Below are 17,233 nucleotides of genomic sequence, written 5' to 3'. Positions count from 1 at the left end.
CTTCTTGAGAATAGGTGTTCACCTTTTTTATCCCAGCATCTAGCATAGTGCTAATTAGCAATTAGCTTAATTGCTAATTAATAAATATTTCTTGAATTAGTTAGGACTGACTTTGCTTTTTTTGGGGGGGGAAATAGGGGAAGCAAAAGCCATTGGCTGCTAGACCTCTTCCCTATTAGAACAGTTACTCCACCTCACCCCCAAGACAAAACAAAACAAAAAATATTGGCCACCTGAAATCCAAGACAGTCTTCTGCTTAAAGAAATTTCTACCGAAAGCTTAATAAAAGTAGCTCCATTTAAAACCTTAGTACTTTCACAGGAGCACAGTTCTAGAGCTGTGCCTTATTGTGATCTGTCCAAGGTCACATAGCTAGACAATGGTCTTTGATAGGAGCTGTTAGAAGCAAGCCCCCGGTACTGGTATCGTGACTGCTGAGTTGTTTCAGTCCTGTCCAATTCTTCATGGGTCCATTTGGGATTTTCCTGGCAAAGACGCTGGACTTGTTTGCCATTTCCTTTTCCAGCCCCCCTGCTTTTATCCTCTGCAGAAATGCCCAACTTACTCCATGAGGGAGAGAATGAAGGGGGAAATGAGGCAATAGGGAGAACCTCGGAGGGAAATCCAGTGGAAAGGACGTCGTTTCTGGAGATGCAAGATGGGAGCTCCCGTCTCAGTGCTAATGCTCGTTGAGTGCCTGTGAATCGGGCACTGTGCTAGGTGATGGGGATGCAAAGAAAGAATGAAGCTGTCTCCTCCTTCAAGGATTTTACACTCTAATGGGGACAACAGCCTGAAAAAAATTATGTGCAAGGCAACGTTGGCCAGGGTCCCCAAGGTCTTGTGTTTTTAAGCTTTAATGCCGTGATAAATTTTTAGAACTTTAATAAGCTTTAAGTTTTAATGGCTTAAAACCACAAGTCTTTGGGGATCCCCTGGCCATGCAGTAAATTGTTGCTAACCGACAGAGGGAAGTTATTACCATTGTAGTCAGTTTACCTTCTTGAACCTCAGTGTGATCATCTGTAAAATGGAAGAGTCCCCGAGGCTCCTGCCAGCTCCAGGTCTACGGTCCTGTGGGTCAGGAGCAGCTGGCTTTGAGTCCCTGCTCTGTGAACCCAACTGATTTAGCCTTGGTGGGGCTTGGTTTCTGCAGCTGTCCAATTAGGATGGCATTATGAGTCTGCCTGCTGGCACACGGGTGGTGTGAAGCTGAAATGAAATGGGGGGCAGAATCTGCCTTTCTGAATTGTCAACTACTACGTTTCCCTGGTCTGCATGGAACACTCACTACTTGTGCTCCAGTAAACTTGCCTGGATCACAGGGATCCCTTCTGGAATGGAATCTTAGAGATCACCTGGTGCAGCCATTTTATTATACAGATAGGGAAACTGAGGCTCCCTAGAAGGAGAGTGAGCGACTTGCTCAGAGCTGAGGTCCAAAGCTAAGTTCTTTGTCCAAATCCAGAGCCATTTGAATGATTCCATCTTTAGGGCTCTTTTAGGAGCTCGGTGGGTATAACTGTAGTGGACTGAATGCTGGAACTAGAGTAGTAAGATTCATCTTCCCTAGTTCAAATCTGGCCTCAGACACTGTGTGACTCTAGGTAAGTCACTATACCCTATTTGCCTCAGTTTCCTCATCTGTAAAATGAACTGGAGAAGAAAATGGCAAACCAGTCTGGTATCTGTACCAAGAAAATCCCTAATGGGCTCAGAGTCAGACATGACAGAAAACAGCCCAATATTACCCCCAGCGATGGAGTCTCTCCTCCTTGAGCTCGCACTATTGGAGCTCCATTTCAAATTCCACCTGAGAGTGTCTGAATCCCTGAGTGCGACTCTCCTGAAGGTCTTCGGGGGTCTGGCACTTGTAAAAGCAGCCCGCTGGCCCGCTGCCACTTTTTCACCCACTCCCCCAAGGGAAAGACCAGCACTAGACCACAATTGATTGTGGAGGCTAGAACCTCTGAAAGCTACCCACCGCATGGCGTCATGCTTTCCCAGGGGCTTCATTAGTCCCCAGGGCATGTGCCACTGAAATGCCCTGGCTCCCAACTTGTGACGATCACACCTTTAGAGATTCTAGTAACACTCGGGCCCTCACATTTCCAGCCTTCTCCTGTATTAAAAAGTGCCCAGAAAATAAAATGTCTTAGAACCTGCCGCAAAGAATTCCAGAGCTGGAGGGGACCTCGGATCAGTATGATATAGGATGTCAGAGCTAGGAATGTGGAACATAGGATGTCCTAGCAGGAAGGATCTTTAGAACCTAGAATGACAGAGCTGGCAAAGAACTTAGAACATGAACTTGGGACAATATAAAACATCTAATTTATTGTTGGGGCTTTTGAGTCTATTTAGCCTAACACCTTCATTTTAGGTGAGAAAACAAGTTCAGAGAGGAAAACTAACTTGCCCAATGACATAGGATGTCTCAGCTAGGAACATGGGATGTAGAATGTCCTAGCTGAAGGATCTTTGGAACCTAGAACCTAAAATGACAGAGCTGGAAAAGAACTTAGAACATAGAACTTAGGATGACTGAGCTGGGACAATATAAGACATTTAATTTGTTGTTGGGGCTTTTGAGTCCATTTAGCCCAATGTCCTCATTTTTGGGTGAGAAAACAGGTTCAGAGAAGAGAACTAACTTGCCCAAAGCTACATAGCTGATGAATGGCATTATACAGACTGACTAACTAACAAGTATTTCCCGACATCTGCTTTGTGCCGGGGCCGGGCCAGGTTCTGGATGCACGTATACCTCTGTATCATAGGATGGTTTTAGGCCAGTTTTGCTGGCAAAGCATTAAGTGGGAGCATGGGTAGGAGAGGTGGGATCCTCAGGGGCAGGGAGATGACTCCTGTGCTCCTCCCCACAGGTGTGGTGGAGGACGTCTGTGTGATTGAGGCGTGGAACCCAGAGAAGGCTGCCAGCTGGAACCAGGCCCCCAAACTCCACTACTCCCTGGGCTACGATCCCCAGAAGGCCCAGCTGTCTGTGACGCTGCTGGAAGGTAAATGTCTCATTCTTCCCTCTGCCTCCAAACGAATTCTTTACCCCAAATGTTCTTCTTTACAGATTCAGGCAATGGGGTAGAGATGAAGCAATGATTGAAGAGATATTTCATGCAATTTAGGATCTAAAGATTCCGTGCAGGAAGAGACTTTTGAGATCATGCAATTCTTTTTCTTTTGAAAAACATTTATCTTTTGTTTTTGCCTCGACTACATTTCCCAATGCATCCCTTCCCTTCTACCTCCAGGACAGCCATCCCTTATAAATAAAGGAAAAAGAAGAGACTAAAAAGAAATAATTCAGCAGACCTGATCAATACATCCATTCAATATGGCATTGGATGCCATGTTCCACACAAATCATCCCCCACCTCAGCAAAGGAGAGGGAGGGTCATTCCGATGTCTGCTTTGGGGCTAAACTTCTCATTTTGTAGACAAAGAAACTGACATTTGAAGGGTTTAAATAACTTAGATAAGGTTACAAGATTAGTAAATGGTAAGACAGCTAGATGGCTCAGTGGATAGGGCACTGGTTCTGAAATTAGGAGGATCTGAATTCAAATTCAGCCTCAGACACAACACTTACTGTGGGACCGTGGGCAAGTCACTTAACTCCAACTGCCTCAAAACAACGATTATGACGACAAAACCAACAAAATCAGTAAATGTAGAGCTGAGCTTCAGACCCAGGTCCATTGACTTCCTCCTACCCAATCCACCTACCACTTTCCACTTGCCTAAACAAAAATTCTCTCCACAACATACCAGATAAATGATTATCCAGCCTCTGTTGGAGAACATTTAGTGTCAGGGTCCTCACTACATCCCAAGACAGCTCTAGCTTTTTTTCCCTGAGGCAATTGGGGTTAAGTGACTTGTCCAGGATCACACAACCAGGATGTATTAAGTGTCTGAGACCAAATTTGAACTCAGGTCCCCCTGACTTCGAGGCTGGTACTCTAAGTATTTGGAAAGTTTTTCTTTACATTTTGCTGAAACCTAAGTCTCTGTGGAGTCTACCCACTACGATGCTCTGAGGTGGTGAAGGTTAGAGTATTGACCTTGCAGCCAAGGAGACAAATTCAATTCCTGACACATACCTATAATTATGCTTGACGCTTTATGGCTCAGTTTCCTCCTTTTGTAAAATGAGTCTTTAAGGTCTCTCCCAGTTCTAATTATTCTTTGACTTTCTTTCTGGCCAGCAATGTCTATAGAATTTCCCCCTTGGCTCTGATTTCATGATTGTAGCTATTATTTTAATGATATATTAAGCATTTCAGAGGGCACAACGGAAGGGGTGGCCAGAACGGAAGAAAGACTTAAGAGATGAATGGCTGAGGTGGCTGAGAATTTGGCACCAGCAAATGGTGGCAGGAGGAAGGAGTTTTTACCTATGTAGTCTGCATTTCCAGATCAGAAAAGCTTCAGGAGAGTGAATTTTCTCATCCTAGCCCCTTCCTAGTGACTGCTCAGCCTTTCCCTTTCCTTCCATCTCCAAGTCTGTGATTCTGGGATCATCCTGCCTGGAGGGATGTTTGGATTTCAATTATTAGGATCTTATAACCAATATTATGGTGGCCTTGGCTTAGGAATCCAGGGCACAGATGAGAAAGGGGATGTTGGCAGTTGGCAGATAAGCTTCTGCTTTCTTTGTGTTCCAAACACTAAATGACAGGAGTCACCTCTCCAAAGGAACAGGGAGTCCCCAGATCTCCTTCCCTCCACTTAGACAAACAAAGCTGGCCAAGGACCAAGAAGTACATATTCATCGTGATATGCTACATCGGGTCTAGAGTTGGAGACTTGGGATTGGGATGAGAGTGGGTTCTAGCTCTTTTGAGATCTATCATTTGAGAACAGACTGCTAGAATGCAAACTAGGAGATAAGACATTAAGGATCAAGGCACAAATCCCAGTTGTGATACTTCTTAGGCAATTGAACAATTTTTTTCTCTCTCTGAGTCTTGTTTTTCTCCATCTGAAAAATGGGAATAATTATCCTCCTATTACCTACACTATTGGGCTCTTATTTCTGCTTTATAAAGGTTAAAGTATTATGAAAATGTTCATTTTCTCCAGAGTTCCTATTTCCAACCTTCTCTAGACTTCTTCTCCTCTTTTCTTTAAAAGAAAGTTATTGATTTTGGGAGTTGTTCTATCACACTCATTTCTGAGGATATGCATCTGCAATCCCCACTCCCAAACAGGTAGGAATCTCTTGTTAAAAAAAATTGAAGAAAGAAGAAGAAAAATAAAGTAATTCATCAAAATGTCCATGACACTTCTGGTGTTCTGCAGGCACTGTTTCCCCTGCAAAGAAAAGGGAGAGGTGTATTTCTCCTCTCTTCTCCGCAGCCAGTTGGTGATACAGTAGTAGAGCTCTGGGCCTGGAACCAGACAAACCTGAATTTAAATCTGCCCCAAGCTTTCACTTACCAGCTGTGTGAACCCGGACAAGTCCCATAATCTTTATCTCACTCACTCTCCTTAAGTGTCATAGTCTATGTACATTTATTAAGCACCTACTAGATGCCAGGCATTGTGTTTAATGCTGAGGATGCAAAGAAAGGCAAGAGACAATCCTTGCCCTCTATGATTTTACAATCTAACAGGGACAGTTTTGTGAAGGCTACTTCAAATGACATATGAACTGCACCGTGTCGGGCACATCATGGGCACTTAATAAATGTTTGGTCCCTTCCTTCTCCTCCTCCCCAGGCTCAGTGGTTATAATTATACGATCATCTTTTTTTAAATGAAAATAAGTGATTAGATTGTGGTGAGTGCAGTGAGAGAAGGGACCATTTTTGTTTTTCTTTGTATCTCTAGAACATTCAGAGAATAACTGGCACAGAGTAGGGTCTTCATAAATACTTGTTGTTGACCTGACTGATTGGGGCACACTCAATGGTCCACACTTGAACCATGAGTTTAACTTTTCACAGCACTTTCACCTAGATTATCCAACAAGTAGTGGAAGCTCAGATCTGATCCCTCTCAGGCTTAAGGACCCTCAGTATCTGCCTATTGCCTCTAGGACAAAACAAAAACACTTCAGCTTGGCATTGGAAGTCCTGTCCTGCCTCTAGTCTATCTTTCTAGACTTATTGTCACTCCCCTTCTCAGAATCTGACATAGAACCTCTCGTCTCTATGTTCTGCCCATAGATGTGTTCCCAATTCAACATCATCTCTTAGAGTCCTTCAGCCACCAGCTCATGTGTTCACTGTAATGGGAAGCCTTTCTTGATTTCCTTATTTATGGTGGCTCCTTCCTCCTCCTCCAATTTTCACGCATACTTGTTAAATCCTCCATTGTCTCCTCCAGAAGAATATAAGTCCCTTGAGGGCCAGGCTTATTTATTTTTTTCCCCTGTATCTCCAGCACCTGACACTATTAATTAATATTATTAATAAGTCATTAGTAAATGCTTATTGTATTTAATTGAATTGGATAAGAATAGATGGATTCCACTAGATTAGGATGGATATAATGTGAATAAAATAGAAAATGAGAATAAAAATGGATTAGATTAGCTTAAAATGGAATGGATTCTATTGATTGAATAGGATTGGGTTGGAGTAGCTCCATCAATATAATGATTACAATTTACTTTCTTTGTTTCCACTTTATAGGTAAGGAAACTGAGGTTAATTGATCTCTGAGGGTTCTGCAGCTAGACTCTGGCTGTCCAGGTCACCTGACTCCCAAACCAGCTTTGCCACTTCCCTGATGTTACTTAGATTTCTTATGTCCCAACATCTCTTCCCCAAAGCCTAAGATGTGCTAGGCCAACTCGTCTGTTGTTCAGTGTGAATATCAACACCCCAGAAATGGGCAGGTGCTATGAGTCAGGGCTTGACTTATTTTTTTATTGTCCAGATTTTAAAAAGTGATAGAATATTTAAAATGCAAAATAAGCATAAAACTGTGTTGTGAGTACATTTAGAAGAACATTGTAGACCGGTTGTTAAACATTTACCAGCCCTCTCTGGGTGAGAAGCATGCTCAGGGATGCAGTTATGATGATGGGGACATTTGGCCGGGAATTATGGTGTACTTTTGGGGACTTGTAGCTGCATCTCTCTTTTGGCTGATCTCTCTTGCAGGGAGGCCTAGAAACTGTCATTTTTCCAGGAAGTAGGCAGCAGGAGCTAACATTTTCCTGCCAGCCTGGGAATGCTCAGTCCTAGGTTGTCCCTTCCCAGAGGGCTTTGAGCCAGTGCAATCTAAAGCCAAGTAGTCCTATTTCAAACCCCTAAACTATCCTGGTTTCCTTCCTTCAGAGCATTGCCCCTCCTCTCCTTAAGCCTCAGTTTCCCCCCTTGTAATATGAGATGAAAAATGGAACTTTCCCTACTCACTCCATTGGTGGTGGGGGATGGGAGGGAACACACCAATGTACACTGCATTCTCAGAGAGCCTCCCGTGCCAGGGTCTGGATGAGCAGAAATTAAACCCCATTAAGAAATCGGTGATGAGAATACAAAATCACGGTAATAAGCAGACATCCCAATGACTCCCTTTACAAATAGTTTTGTGGTGAATATTTTAATCTAAATAAATAATCTAATTATCATTTTTATTGGGTAGCAAAAACAACAAGCAATTTGGCCCCAGTGCCGTGCTAGCTATAAAATCTTATGGCTGGAAAATCTCCGGAGGAACGAGTCATAGAGATAGTCAGGGGATCACAGGGTTTAGAGGTAAAGGAAAAATAGAACCCAGGATGTTAGAGCTTGGAAGGTTCTTAGAACACAGAATGTCAGGGCTGGGAGGTCCTTAGAACACAGAATATCAGGGTTGGGTTAGAACAGAGAATGTCAGGGCTGGGAAGTCCTTAGAACACAGAATGTCAGGGCTGGGAGGTCCTTAGAACACAGAATGTCAGAGCTGGGAGGTCCTTAGAACACAGAATGTCAGAGCTGGGAGGTCCTTAGAACACAGAATGTCAGGGCTGGGAAGGCCTTAGAACACAGAATGTCAGGGTTGGGTTAGAACACAGAGTGTCAGGGCTGGGTTAGAACACAGAGTGTCAGGGCTGGGAGGTTCTTAGAACACAGAATGTCAGGGCTGGGAGGTCCTTAGAACACAGAATGTCAGGGCTGGGAGGTCCTTAGAACACAGAATGTCAGGGCTGGGAGGTCCTTAAAACAAAGAATGTCAGGGCTGGGAGGGCCTTAGAATACAGAATGTCAGGGTTGGGTTAGAAGACAGAATGTCAGGGTTGGGTTAGAAGACAGAATGTCAGGACTGGGAGGTCCTTAGAACACAGAATGTCAGGGCTGGGAGGTCCTTAGAACACAGAGTGTCAGGGCAGAGTTAGAACACAGAATGTCAGGGCTGGGAGGTCCTTAGAACACAGAGTGTCAGGGCTGGGAGGTCCTTAGAACACAGAGTGTCAGGGCTGGGTTAGAACACAGAATGTCAGGGCTGAGAGGTCCTTAGAACACAGAATGTCAGGGCTGGGAGGTCCTTAGAACACAGAATGTCAGGATTGGGTTAGAACACAGAATGTCAGGGCTGGAAGGTCCTTAGAACACAGAATGTCAGGGATGGGTTAGAACACAGAATGTCAGGGCTGAGTTAGAACACAGAGTGTCAGGGCTGAGTTAGAACACAGAATGTCAGAGCTTGGAGGTCCTTAGAACACAGAATGTCAGGGCTGAGAAGTCCTTAGAACACAGAATGTCAGGGCTGAGAAGTCCTTAGAACACAGAATGTCAGAGCTGGGAGGTCCTTAGAACGCAGAATGTCAGAGCTGGGAGGTCCTTAGAACGCAGAATGTCAGAGCTGGGAGGTCCTTAGAACACAGAATGTCAGAGCTGGGAAGTCCTTAGAACACAGAATGTCAGGGCTGGGAGGCCTTAGAACACAGAATGTCAGAGCTGGGAGGTCCTTAGAACACAGAATGTCAGGGCTAGGAGGCCTTAGAACACAGAATGTCAGAGCTGGGAGGTCCTTAGAACACAGAATGTCAGGGCTGGGAGGTCCTTAGAACACAGAATGTCAGGTCTGGGAAGGCCTTAGAACACAGAATGTCAGGGCTGGGAGGTCCTTAGAACACAGAATGTCAGGGCTGGGAGGGCCTTAGAATACAGAATGTCAGGGTTGGGTTAGAAGACAGAATGTCAGGACTGGGAGGTCCTTAGAACACAGAGTGTCAGGGCTGGGTTAGAACACAGAGTGTCAGGGCTGGGTTAGAACACAGAGTGTCAGGGCTGGGTTAGAACACAGAGTGTCAGGGCTGGGTTAGAACACAGAGTGTCAGGGCTGGGTTAGAACACAGAGTGTCAGGGCTGGGTTAGAACACAGAATGTCAGGGCTGGGAAGTCCTTAGAACACAGAATGTCAGGGCTGGGAGGTCCTTAGAACACAGAATGTCAGGGCTGGGAGGTCCTTAGAACACAGAATGTCAGAGCTGGGAAGTCCTTAGAACACAGAATGTCAGAGCTGGGAGGTCCTTAGAACACAGAATGTCAGAGCTGGGAAGTCCTTAGAACACAGAATGTCAGGGCTGGGAGGTCCTTAGAACACAGAATGTCAGGGCTGGAGGTCCTTAGAACACAGAATGTCAGAGCTGGGAAGTCCTTAGAACACAGAATGTCAGGCTGGGAGGTCCTTAGAACACAGAATGTCAGGGCTGGGAGGTCCTTAGAACACAGAATGTCAGAGCTGGGAAGTCCTTAGAACGCAGAATGTCAGGGCTGGGAAGTCCTTAGAACACAGAATGTCAGGGCTGGGAGGTCCTTAGAACACAGAATGTCAGGGCTGGAAGGTCCTTAGAACACAGAGTGTCAGGGCTGGAAGGTCCTTAGAACACAGAGTGTCAGGGCTGGGAGGTCCTTAGAACACAGAGTGTCAGGGCTGGGTTAGAACACAGAATGTCAGGCTGGGAGGTCCTTAGAACACAGAATGTCAGAGCTGGGAGGTCCTTAGAATGCAGAATGTCAGGGCTGGGAGGTCCTTAGAACACAGAATGTCAGGGCTGGGAGGTCCTTAGAACACAGAATGTCAGGGTTGGGTTAGAACACAGAATGTCAGGGCTGGGAGGTCCTTAGAACACAGAATGTCAGGGCTGGGAGGTCCTTAGAACACAGAATGTCAGAGCTGGGAGGTCCTTAGAACACAGAATGTCAGGGCTGGGAGGTCCTTAGAATGCAGAATGTCAGGGCTGGGAGGTCCTTAGAACACAGAATGTCAGGGTTGGGTTAGAACACAGAATGTCAGGTTGGGAGATCCTTAGAACACAGAGTGTCAGGCTGGGTTAGAACACAGAATGTCAGGGCTGGGAAGTCCTTAGAACACAGAATGTCAGAGCTGGGAGGTCCTTAGAACACAGAATGTCAGAGCTGGGAGGTCCTTAGAACACAGAATGTCAGAGCTGGGAGATCCTTAGAACACAGAATGTCAGGGCTGGGAAGGCCTTAGAACACAGAATGTCAGAGCTGGGAGGTCCTTAGAACACAGAATGTCAGGGCTGGGAGGTCCTTAGAACACAGAATGTCAGGGCTGGGAGGTCCTTAGAACACAGAATGTCAGGGCTGGGAGGGCCTTAGAACACAGAATGTCAGGGCTGGGAGGGCCTTAGAACACAGAATGTCAGGGCTGGGAGGGCCTTAGAATACAGAATGTCAGGGTTGGGTTAGAAGACAGAATGTCAGGACTGGGAGGTCCTTAGAACACAGAGTGTCAGGGCTGGGTTAGAACACAGAGTGTCAGGGCTGGGTTAGAACACAGAGTGTCAGGGCTGGGTTAGAACACAGAGTGTCAGGGCTGGGTTAGAACACAGAGTGTCAGGGCTGGGTTAGAACACAGAATGTCAGGGTTGGGTTAGAACACAGAATGTCAGGGCTGGGAAGTCCTTAGAACACAGAATGTCAGGGCTGGGAGGTCCTTAGAACACAGAATGTCAGGGGTGGGAGGTCCTTAGAACACAGAATGTCAGAGCTGGGAAGTCCTTAGAACACAGAATGTCAGAGCTGGGAGGTCCTTAGAACACAGAATGTCAGAGCTGGGAAGTCCTTAGAACACAGAATGTCAGGGCTGGGAGGTCCTTAGAACACAGAATGTCAGGCTGGGAGGTCCTTAGAACACAGAATGTCAGAGCTGGAAGTCCTTAGAACACAGAATGTCAGGGCTGGGAGGTCCTTAGAACACAGAATGTCAGGGCTGGGAGGTCCTTAGAACACAGAATGTCAGAGCTGGGAAGTCCTTAGAACGCAGAATGTCAGGGCTGGGAAGTCCTTAGAACACAGAATGTCAGGGCTGGGAGGTCCTTAGAACACAGAATGTCAGGGCTGGAAGGTCCTTAGAACACAGAGTGTCAGGGCTGGAAGGTCCTTAGAACACAGAGTGTCAGGGCTGGGAGGTCCTTAGAACACAGAGTGTCAGGGCTGGGTTAGAACACAGAATGTCAGGGCTGGGAGGTCCTTAGAACACAGAATGTCAGAGCTGGGAGGTCCTTAGAATGCAGAATGTCAGGGCTGGGAGGTCCTTAGAACACAGAATGTCAGGGCTGGGAGGTCCTTAGAACACAGAATGTCAGGGTTGGGTTAGAACACAGAATGTCAGGGCTGGGAGGTCCTTAGAACACAGAATGTCAGGGCTGGGAGGTCCTTAGAACACAGAATGTCAGAGCTGGGAGGTCCTTAGAACACAGAATGTCAGGGCTGGGAGGTCCTTAGAATGCAGAATGTCAGGGCTGGGAGGTCCTTAGAACACAGAATGTCAGGGTTGGGTTAGAACACAGAATGTCAGGGTTGGGAGATCCTTAGAACACAGAGTGTCAGGGCTGGGTTAGAACACAGAATGTCAGGGCTGGGAAGTCCTTAGAACACAGAATGTCAGAGCTGGGAGGTCCTTAGAACACAGAATGTCAGAGCTGGGAGGTCCTTAGAACACAGAATGTCAGAGCTGGGAGATCCTTAGAACACAGAATGTCAGGGCTGGGAAGGCCTTAGAACACAGAATGTCAGGGCTGGGAGGTCCTTAGAACACAGAATGTCAGGGCTGGGAGATCCTTAGAACACAGAATGTCAGGGCTGGGAGGTCCTTAGAACACAGAATGTCAGGGCTGGGAGGTCCTTAGAATGCAGAATGTCAGGGCTGGGAGGTCCTTAGAACACAGAATGTCAGGGTTGGGTTAGAACACAGAATGTCAGGGTTGGGAGATCCTTAGAACACAGAGTGTCAGGGCTGGGTTAGAACACAGAATGTCAGGGCTGGGAAGTCCTTAGAACACAGAATGTCAGAGCTGGGAGGTCCTTAGAACACAGAATGTCAGAGCTGGGAGGTCCTTAGAACACAGAATGTCAGAGCTGGGAGATCCTTAGAACACAGAATGTCAGGGGTGGGAGGTCCTTAGAACACAGAATGTCAGGGCTGGGAAGGCCTTAGAACACAGAATGTCAGGGCTGGGAGGTCCTTAGAAAACAGAATGTCAGGGCTGGGTTAGAACACAGAATGTCATGGTTGGGAGGGACCTTAGAATGCAAATGTCAGGGCTGAGTATATCCTTAGAATATAGAATGTTCTGCCTGGGAGGGAGCTTAGAACGCAAACTGTCAGACATAGAATGTAGAATGTTTGATCTGAAAAGGACTTTAGGTATCGAATGCTCCAGCTAGAAGAGATCATAGAAGGCAAAACACAAATTGTCAAACCTAGAAGAGGTTTTGTAATATAGAGCACCGTGAAAGAGCTAGAAGGGGACATAGCAACAGAACTTAGAATATTAGAGCTGTCATGTACCACTAAACATAGAATATCAGCGGTAGAAGAAAGTATTAAACATGAAATTAGAATGGTAAATTAAAGATTAGAGACTATAAATGCCAGTTAGAAGACACTATAGGCTATGTAACCCAACTTCTTAATTTTTACAAATCAAGAGACTGAGATTCAAGGACAAAGCTCATGTCATGAAAAGGAGGGAAAGAGGAAAGGAGGGAAGGAGAGATGGGAGGAAGAGAGAAAGGGAGGAAGGGAAAAAGAGAAGGAGGGAGGGAAAAAGAGAGGGAGGGAGGAAGGGGGAAAAGAGAGAGGGAGGGAAGAAAGGAGGAAGGGAGGAAGAGAGGGAGGAGAGAAACCAATCCTTATTAAACACTTACTATGTACCAGACATTATGCTAAATGCTTTACAAATATTATTTCATTCGACCCTCACAACTGTATGAGGAAGGTGTTGTTATGACTCCCATTTTGCAGATGAGGAAAATGAGGCAAGTTAAGGTTATTTGACTTACTCTGGGTCACACACTTTAAGTATCTGAAGCTGAATTTGAATTCACATCTTCCTGACTCAAACCCAGTGCTCTATCCATGGTGCTGGCTAGCTACTGAAGAGGAAACTTCCTGAATCTCAGTTGAGTATTCTTTCCATTATTCTCTCCTCCCATTTTCTCCTGTTTCAATAAGGCTTTAAGGTTTACCAGCTCCTCTCATTTTAGCCACCTTACCTTAGGGGGAGGTAGCTGGTCAGATATCACCCCCCCTCTTTTTTTTTTTTTTTTAATTGAGAGATTGAGGTTTGCAGAGTCGGAGGCACTTGCCTGGGATCACCCAGCTGATGAGAGATGGAGCCAAGACTCATGTCTGTTGGCTTCAGGTCCAAAGCTCTTGGCCGGATCCCCACGACCAGAACGTCCTGTCCCCTGGGTTTTTCCCAAGCTCTCTATAGAAGAGGTTTGCTCAGAGGGAATGGTCTATAGGGGTGAGTGCTGGGACTCGGGAGCTGGTGTTTCATCCTGGGTTTGCCCCCGACTTTGCCCCAGGTAACTTAACTATAAGAATGAAAAGGGACGGATCAGATGGATTCTGAAGTCTCATTCTGTTCTATCAGCCTCCATTGTATATCTGAGCTCTTATAGGAAGTTCTTCCAGCATGTCTGAATTTCCATTGTGTCCATGTGTGCCTAAAATAGATCGCCAGGCCGAGGTTTACAATGAGAAGACCTGAGTTTCGACCTCATCTCTGCTCCTTGCTTCTGTTTCCTCCTTTGTGAGAGCGGGGTGGGTTGGCTCAGTGAACTCTCAGTCCCAGAGTCTCTCAGTCCCATTCTGTGATCCAGCACAGAGGGGTTCGGGACATTCCCTTGCCAGCCATGGCTTTGATCCTGTTTTCATTGTTTATTCCCTGTCCCTTTGCTCTCCTGTAGCTGTGACAGCGGACCATGATATGGGCTGTGATTGCTACATCCAAGGAAGCTTGGCGAGTGGGTCGGCCACTGTTGAGGCACAGACAGCCCTGAAGAAGAGGTTGCCACATACCACCTGGGAGGAGACTCTGGTTTTCCCCCTTCCTGAGGAGCAGCGGCCAGCGGCCATCTTGACCTTGACCTTGAGAACCTGCGACAGGTTCTCCCGGCACAGCGTGGTGGGGGAGCTCCAGCTGCACCTGGATGGGCTACCCCTGGGGACAGCCCAGTGGGGGGAGCTGAAGACCTCAGCCAAGGTACGTCCATCCCACTCTGCTTTTGGGGCCTTTTTCTGGTAGGGAAAAAAGGCAGACTTTCCTATCCAGCCTGATGGAGAGCATAAAAGCAGAGGAAAAGCCTGTGACATGATCTGGACCAGAGACTCAACTCAGTTATTTTCCAGCTGTGTGACCTTAGTCAAGTCACTTCTCTTTTACAAAACCCAGTGTCTCCATCTGATAAAGATATTAATACCTCTTTTTCTTTCCCATTAGGTAGATGTGAGATACTTTATAAATCCTTAGGCATTATAGAAATATGAATTGATATTATTACTTGGCTTGTGAGGGGATAGAATCATAAGGATGAAACAGGTCAATACCCAATTCCAGAGTCCCAGATTGGGGGGCTAGAAGGAGCTCTTGGGAGCTCCTCCTCCCCACCAGCTATTCTAGGCTGTCTTCTCTCCTCAAGTGTCCCATTCACTCCCATTCATAATTTATACTTAGAAAATCAGGTCATTTACTATGAATTGCCCCCTCCCCATTCCTCCTCATCTAACCACCCTACCTGCCTACACATCTTGGATCTCCCCCAATTTTTTCTTTCATGCTTGTCTTTGATGAAGAGGGGCCCTTCTCCATTCTGAATTCAACCCCACTTCAGGTTTTCATTGTTGCTGTTCAGTCACGGCTGACCCATTTGGGGTTTTCTAGGCAAGGATACTGGAGTGGTTTGCCGTTTCCTTCACCAGCTCACTTTACAGATGGAGAAACTGAGGCAAAAAGAATTCAATGATTTGGGCAGGGTCACATAACCAGTGTCTGAGGCTGGATTTGAATTCAGGAAAATGAGTCTTCCTGAGCGTAAGCCCAGTGCTCTGCACACTATAGCACCACCTAACTGCCCTTGGTCCTCATCATTCCTCTATTCTCCAACAGATTGTCCAGATATCATCTCTTCTCTTTCTAATCTTACATTTCAAGCCATGATGGGAAGCCATCAACTAGTCCTTTCCTGCTACTATCATTACTCCCTAAGACTCCACCATCTCCACTAAACCTAAAATCACTTATCTTTCAGCCAAAATTCTTGGAAAAATTACATTCACTTAAAATTTCTGCTTCCTCCCTTTTTTGGCAAGGCTGTATCTGAACTCAAGTCCTGTTGCTTCTTCTAGGGCCAATGTTCTGTTCACTGCACCATCTAATTGTCCTTCTCTTAACTTTTAGCAAAGTGGTTCCAAACTCATCACCCCATTGAAAATTACATTCTCCCAAGTGCCCAATGAGTGCTTCATTTCCTAATTTTTTGTCAGATCTCATCCTTCGATATCTGACACTGTTAATCCTGCCTCCTCCTGGACACTCTGCTCCAGGTCTGTGACTGTCTTTCAGAACCACATCATATCCCTGAACCCTCTTTTGGGCGCCCTTTCTTCAGCCTTTGCAATCTCACCAGCTACCATAGACTCAATTATCATCTCTTTTCCTGATACCGCCAAAATCTGTCCAAGATCCAGAGGTACTGTGTGTATCCTTGGCTCCAGTTCTTCCTTCTCCACTTAAAGGACACTTCAAATGAGATGCCCTGTAGACATTTCAGACTCAGTATGTCCAAAACAGAACTCCAAGAACAAATATTCTTATTTCTGCTAAGGGCCTGGTCATCTAGCTTCCTAACTACAACATCCTCCTCATCTCCTCATTGGCACTCCCTTCATATCTCCAACCATCTCCTAAATCTTACCCCCCATCTCCATCTCTGTCTTATATGCTCTCTTCTCCCTACTCACACAGTTGTCACTCCATTCAGTTTCTCATCACTTCTTAGTTGGACTATCACAATAGTTTCCTTTTTAATCTTCCTGCACTCTAATTTACCTCCTACAGAGCTGCCAAAGTAATTTTCTGAAAGGACCATGTCATCCCCTTCCTCAGAAAACTGCAATGGCTCCCTGTTACCCCCTTTGCCCACCATTTAAAGCTCTCTACAACTTGGCTTCCTCTTACCTTTAGAGTCTTTTTACATTTTCCACTTTTCCTCTCCACCCTCCATGGTCTAGCCAAACAACTTTCTGCTGTTCTGCCCACACCATGATCCATCTCCCATCTCCGTACCTTTGTACTATTTTCCCCCCATGCTACCTACATGCTTCCTCCTCACATCATCTCTTGCAATCCTTGGTTTTCTTCCAGCTTCCTTTCAGCTCATTGCCAACTCCTCCCTCTCCTGGCTATTGCTAATGGCCGCTCTCCCCAGATTACCTTGTATTTCTTTTGTATATAGTCTGCACGTATTCAGAAACCATACTCTTTTTCTTTGTTACACTGTAAGCTTTGTGAGTAAAGATCATTGTGTTCTTGTTTTTATATCCTAGTGCCTAGAACCTTGGTTAGCACGTTTAATACATGTTTGTAGATAGATTAATCGATTTAGTCCAGTTCTTACATTTTATAGATAAAGAAACTGAAAACTTAACTATGGGGGTTAAGTGATTTTCCAACTTCTCTAGGTCTCAGTTTTCTCTTTTATAAAATGATTTGGACCAGATGATCTTTGAGTTCCTTTCCAAACCCAGAGCCATGATGCTATAAAACAGTACATGTCATAAACAGGATTTGAACCCATATCTTCAGACTCCAGAATGAATGGGAGTAATAGCTCCCACTGACATGCTGCTTTTAATATTTTCAAGAGGCTTTCTTCACAATGGCTCAATGAGGTGTATAGTACAAGAATTAATATCACTATGTTACAGATGAGGAATACCTACCAAGGTGTTCCTCT

At 45.6% G+C, this 17,233-nt stretch overlaps 1 protein-coding gene across 1 annotated transcript in view; it reads left to right on the top strand.

The window, feature by feature from the left end:
- SYT13 (synaptotagmin 13) overlaps positions 1-17,233 on the top strand; it is a 59,251-nt gene that overhangs the window by 24,282 nt on the left and 17,736 nt on the right. Inside the window, exons 3-4 of the mRNA XM_051964745.1 lie at positions 2,887-3,021; positions 14,186-14,481. Of these exons, the coding sequence (XP_051820705.1) occupies positions 2,887-3,021; positions 14,186-14,481 (431 nt within the window). The remainder of the gene's footprint in view (positions 1-2,886; positions 3,022-14,185; positions 14,482-17,233) is intronic.

This window comes from Antechinus flavipes, chromosome 6 (assembly GCF_016432865.1).
Source record: "Antechinus flavipes isolate AdamAnt ecotype Samford, QLD, Australia chromosome 6, AdamAnt_v2, whole genome shotgun sequence".
In the NCBI taxonomy this organism is placed as follows: Eukaryota; Metazoa; Chordata; class Mammalia; order Dasyuromorphia; family Dasyuridae; genus Antechinus; species Antechinus flavipes.
Note: the sequence above shows the minus strand (reverse complement) of the source record. Positions and strands in the feature narration are given on the sequence as shown.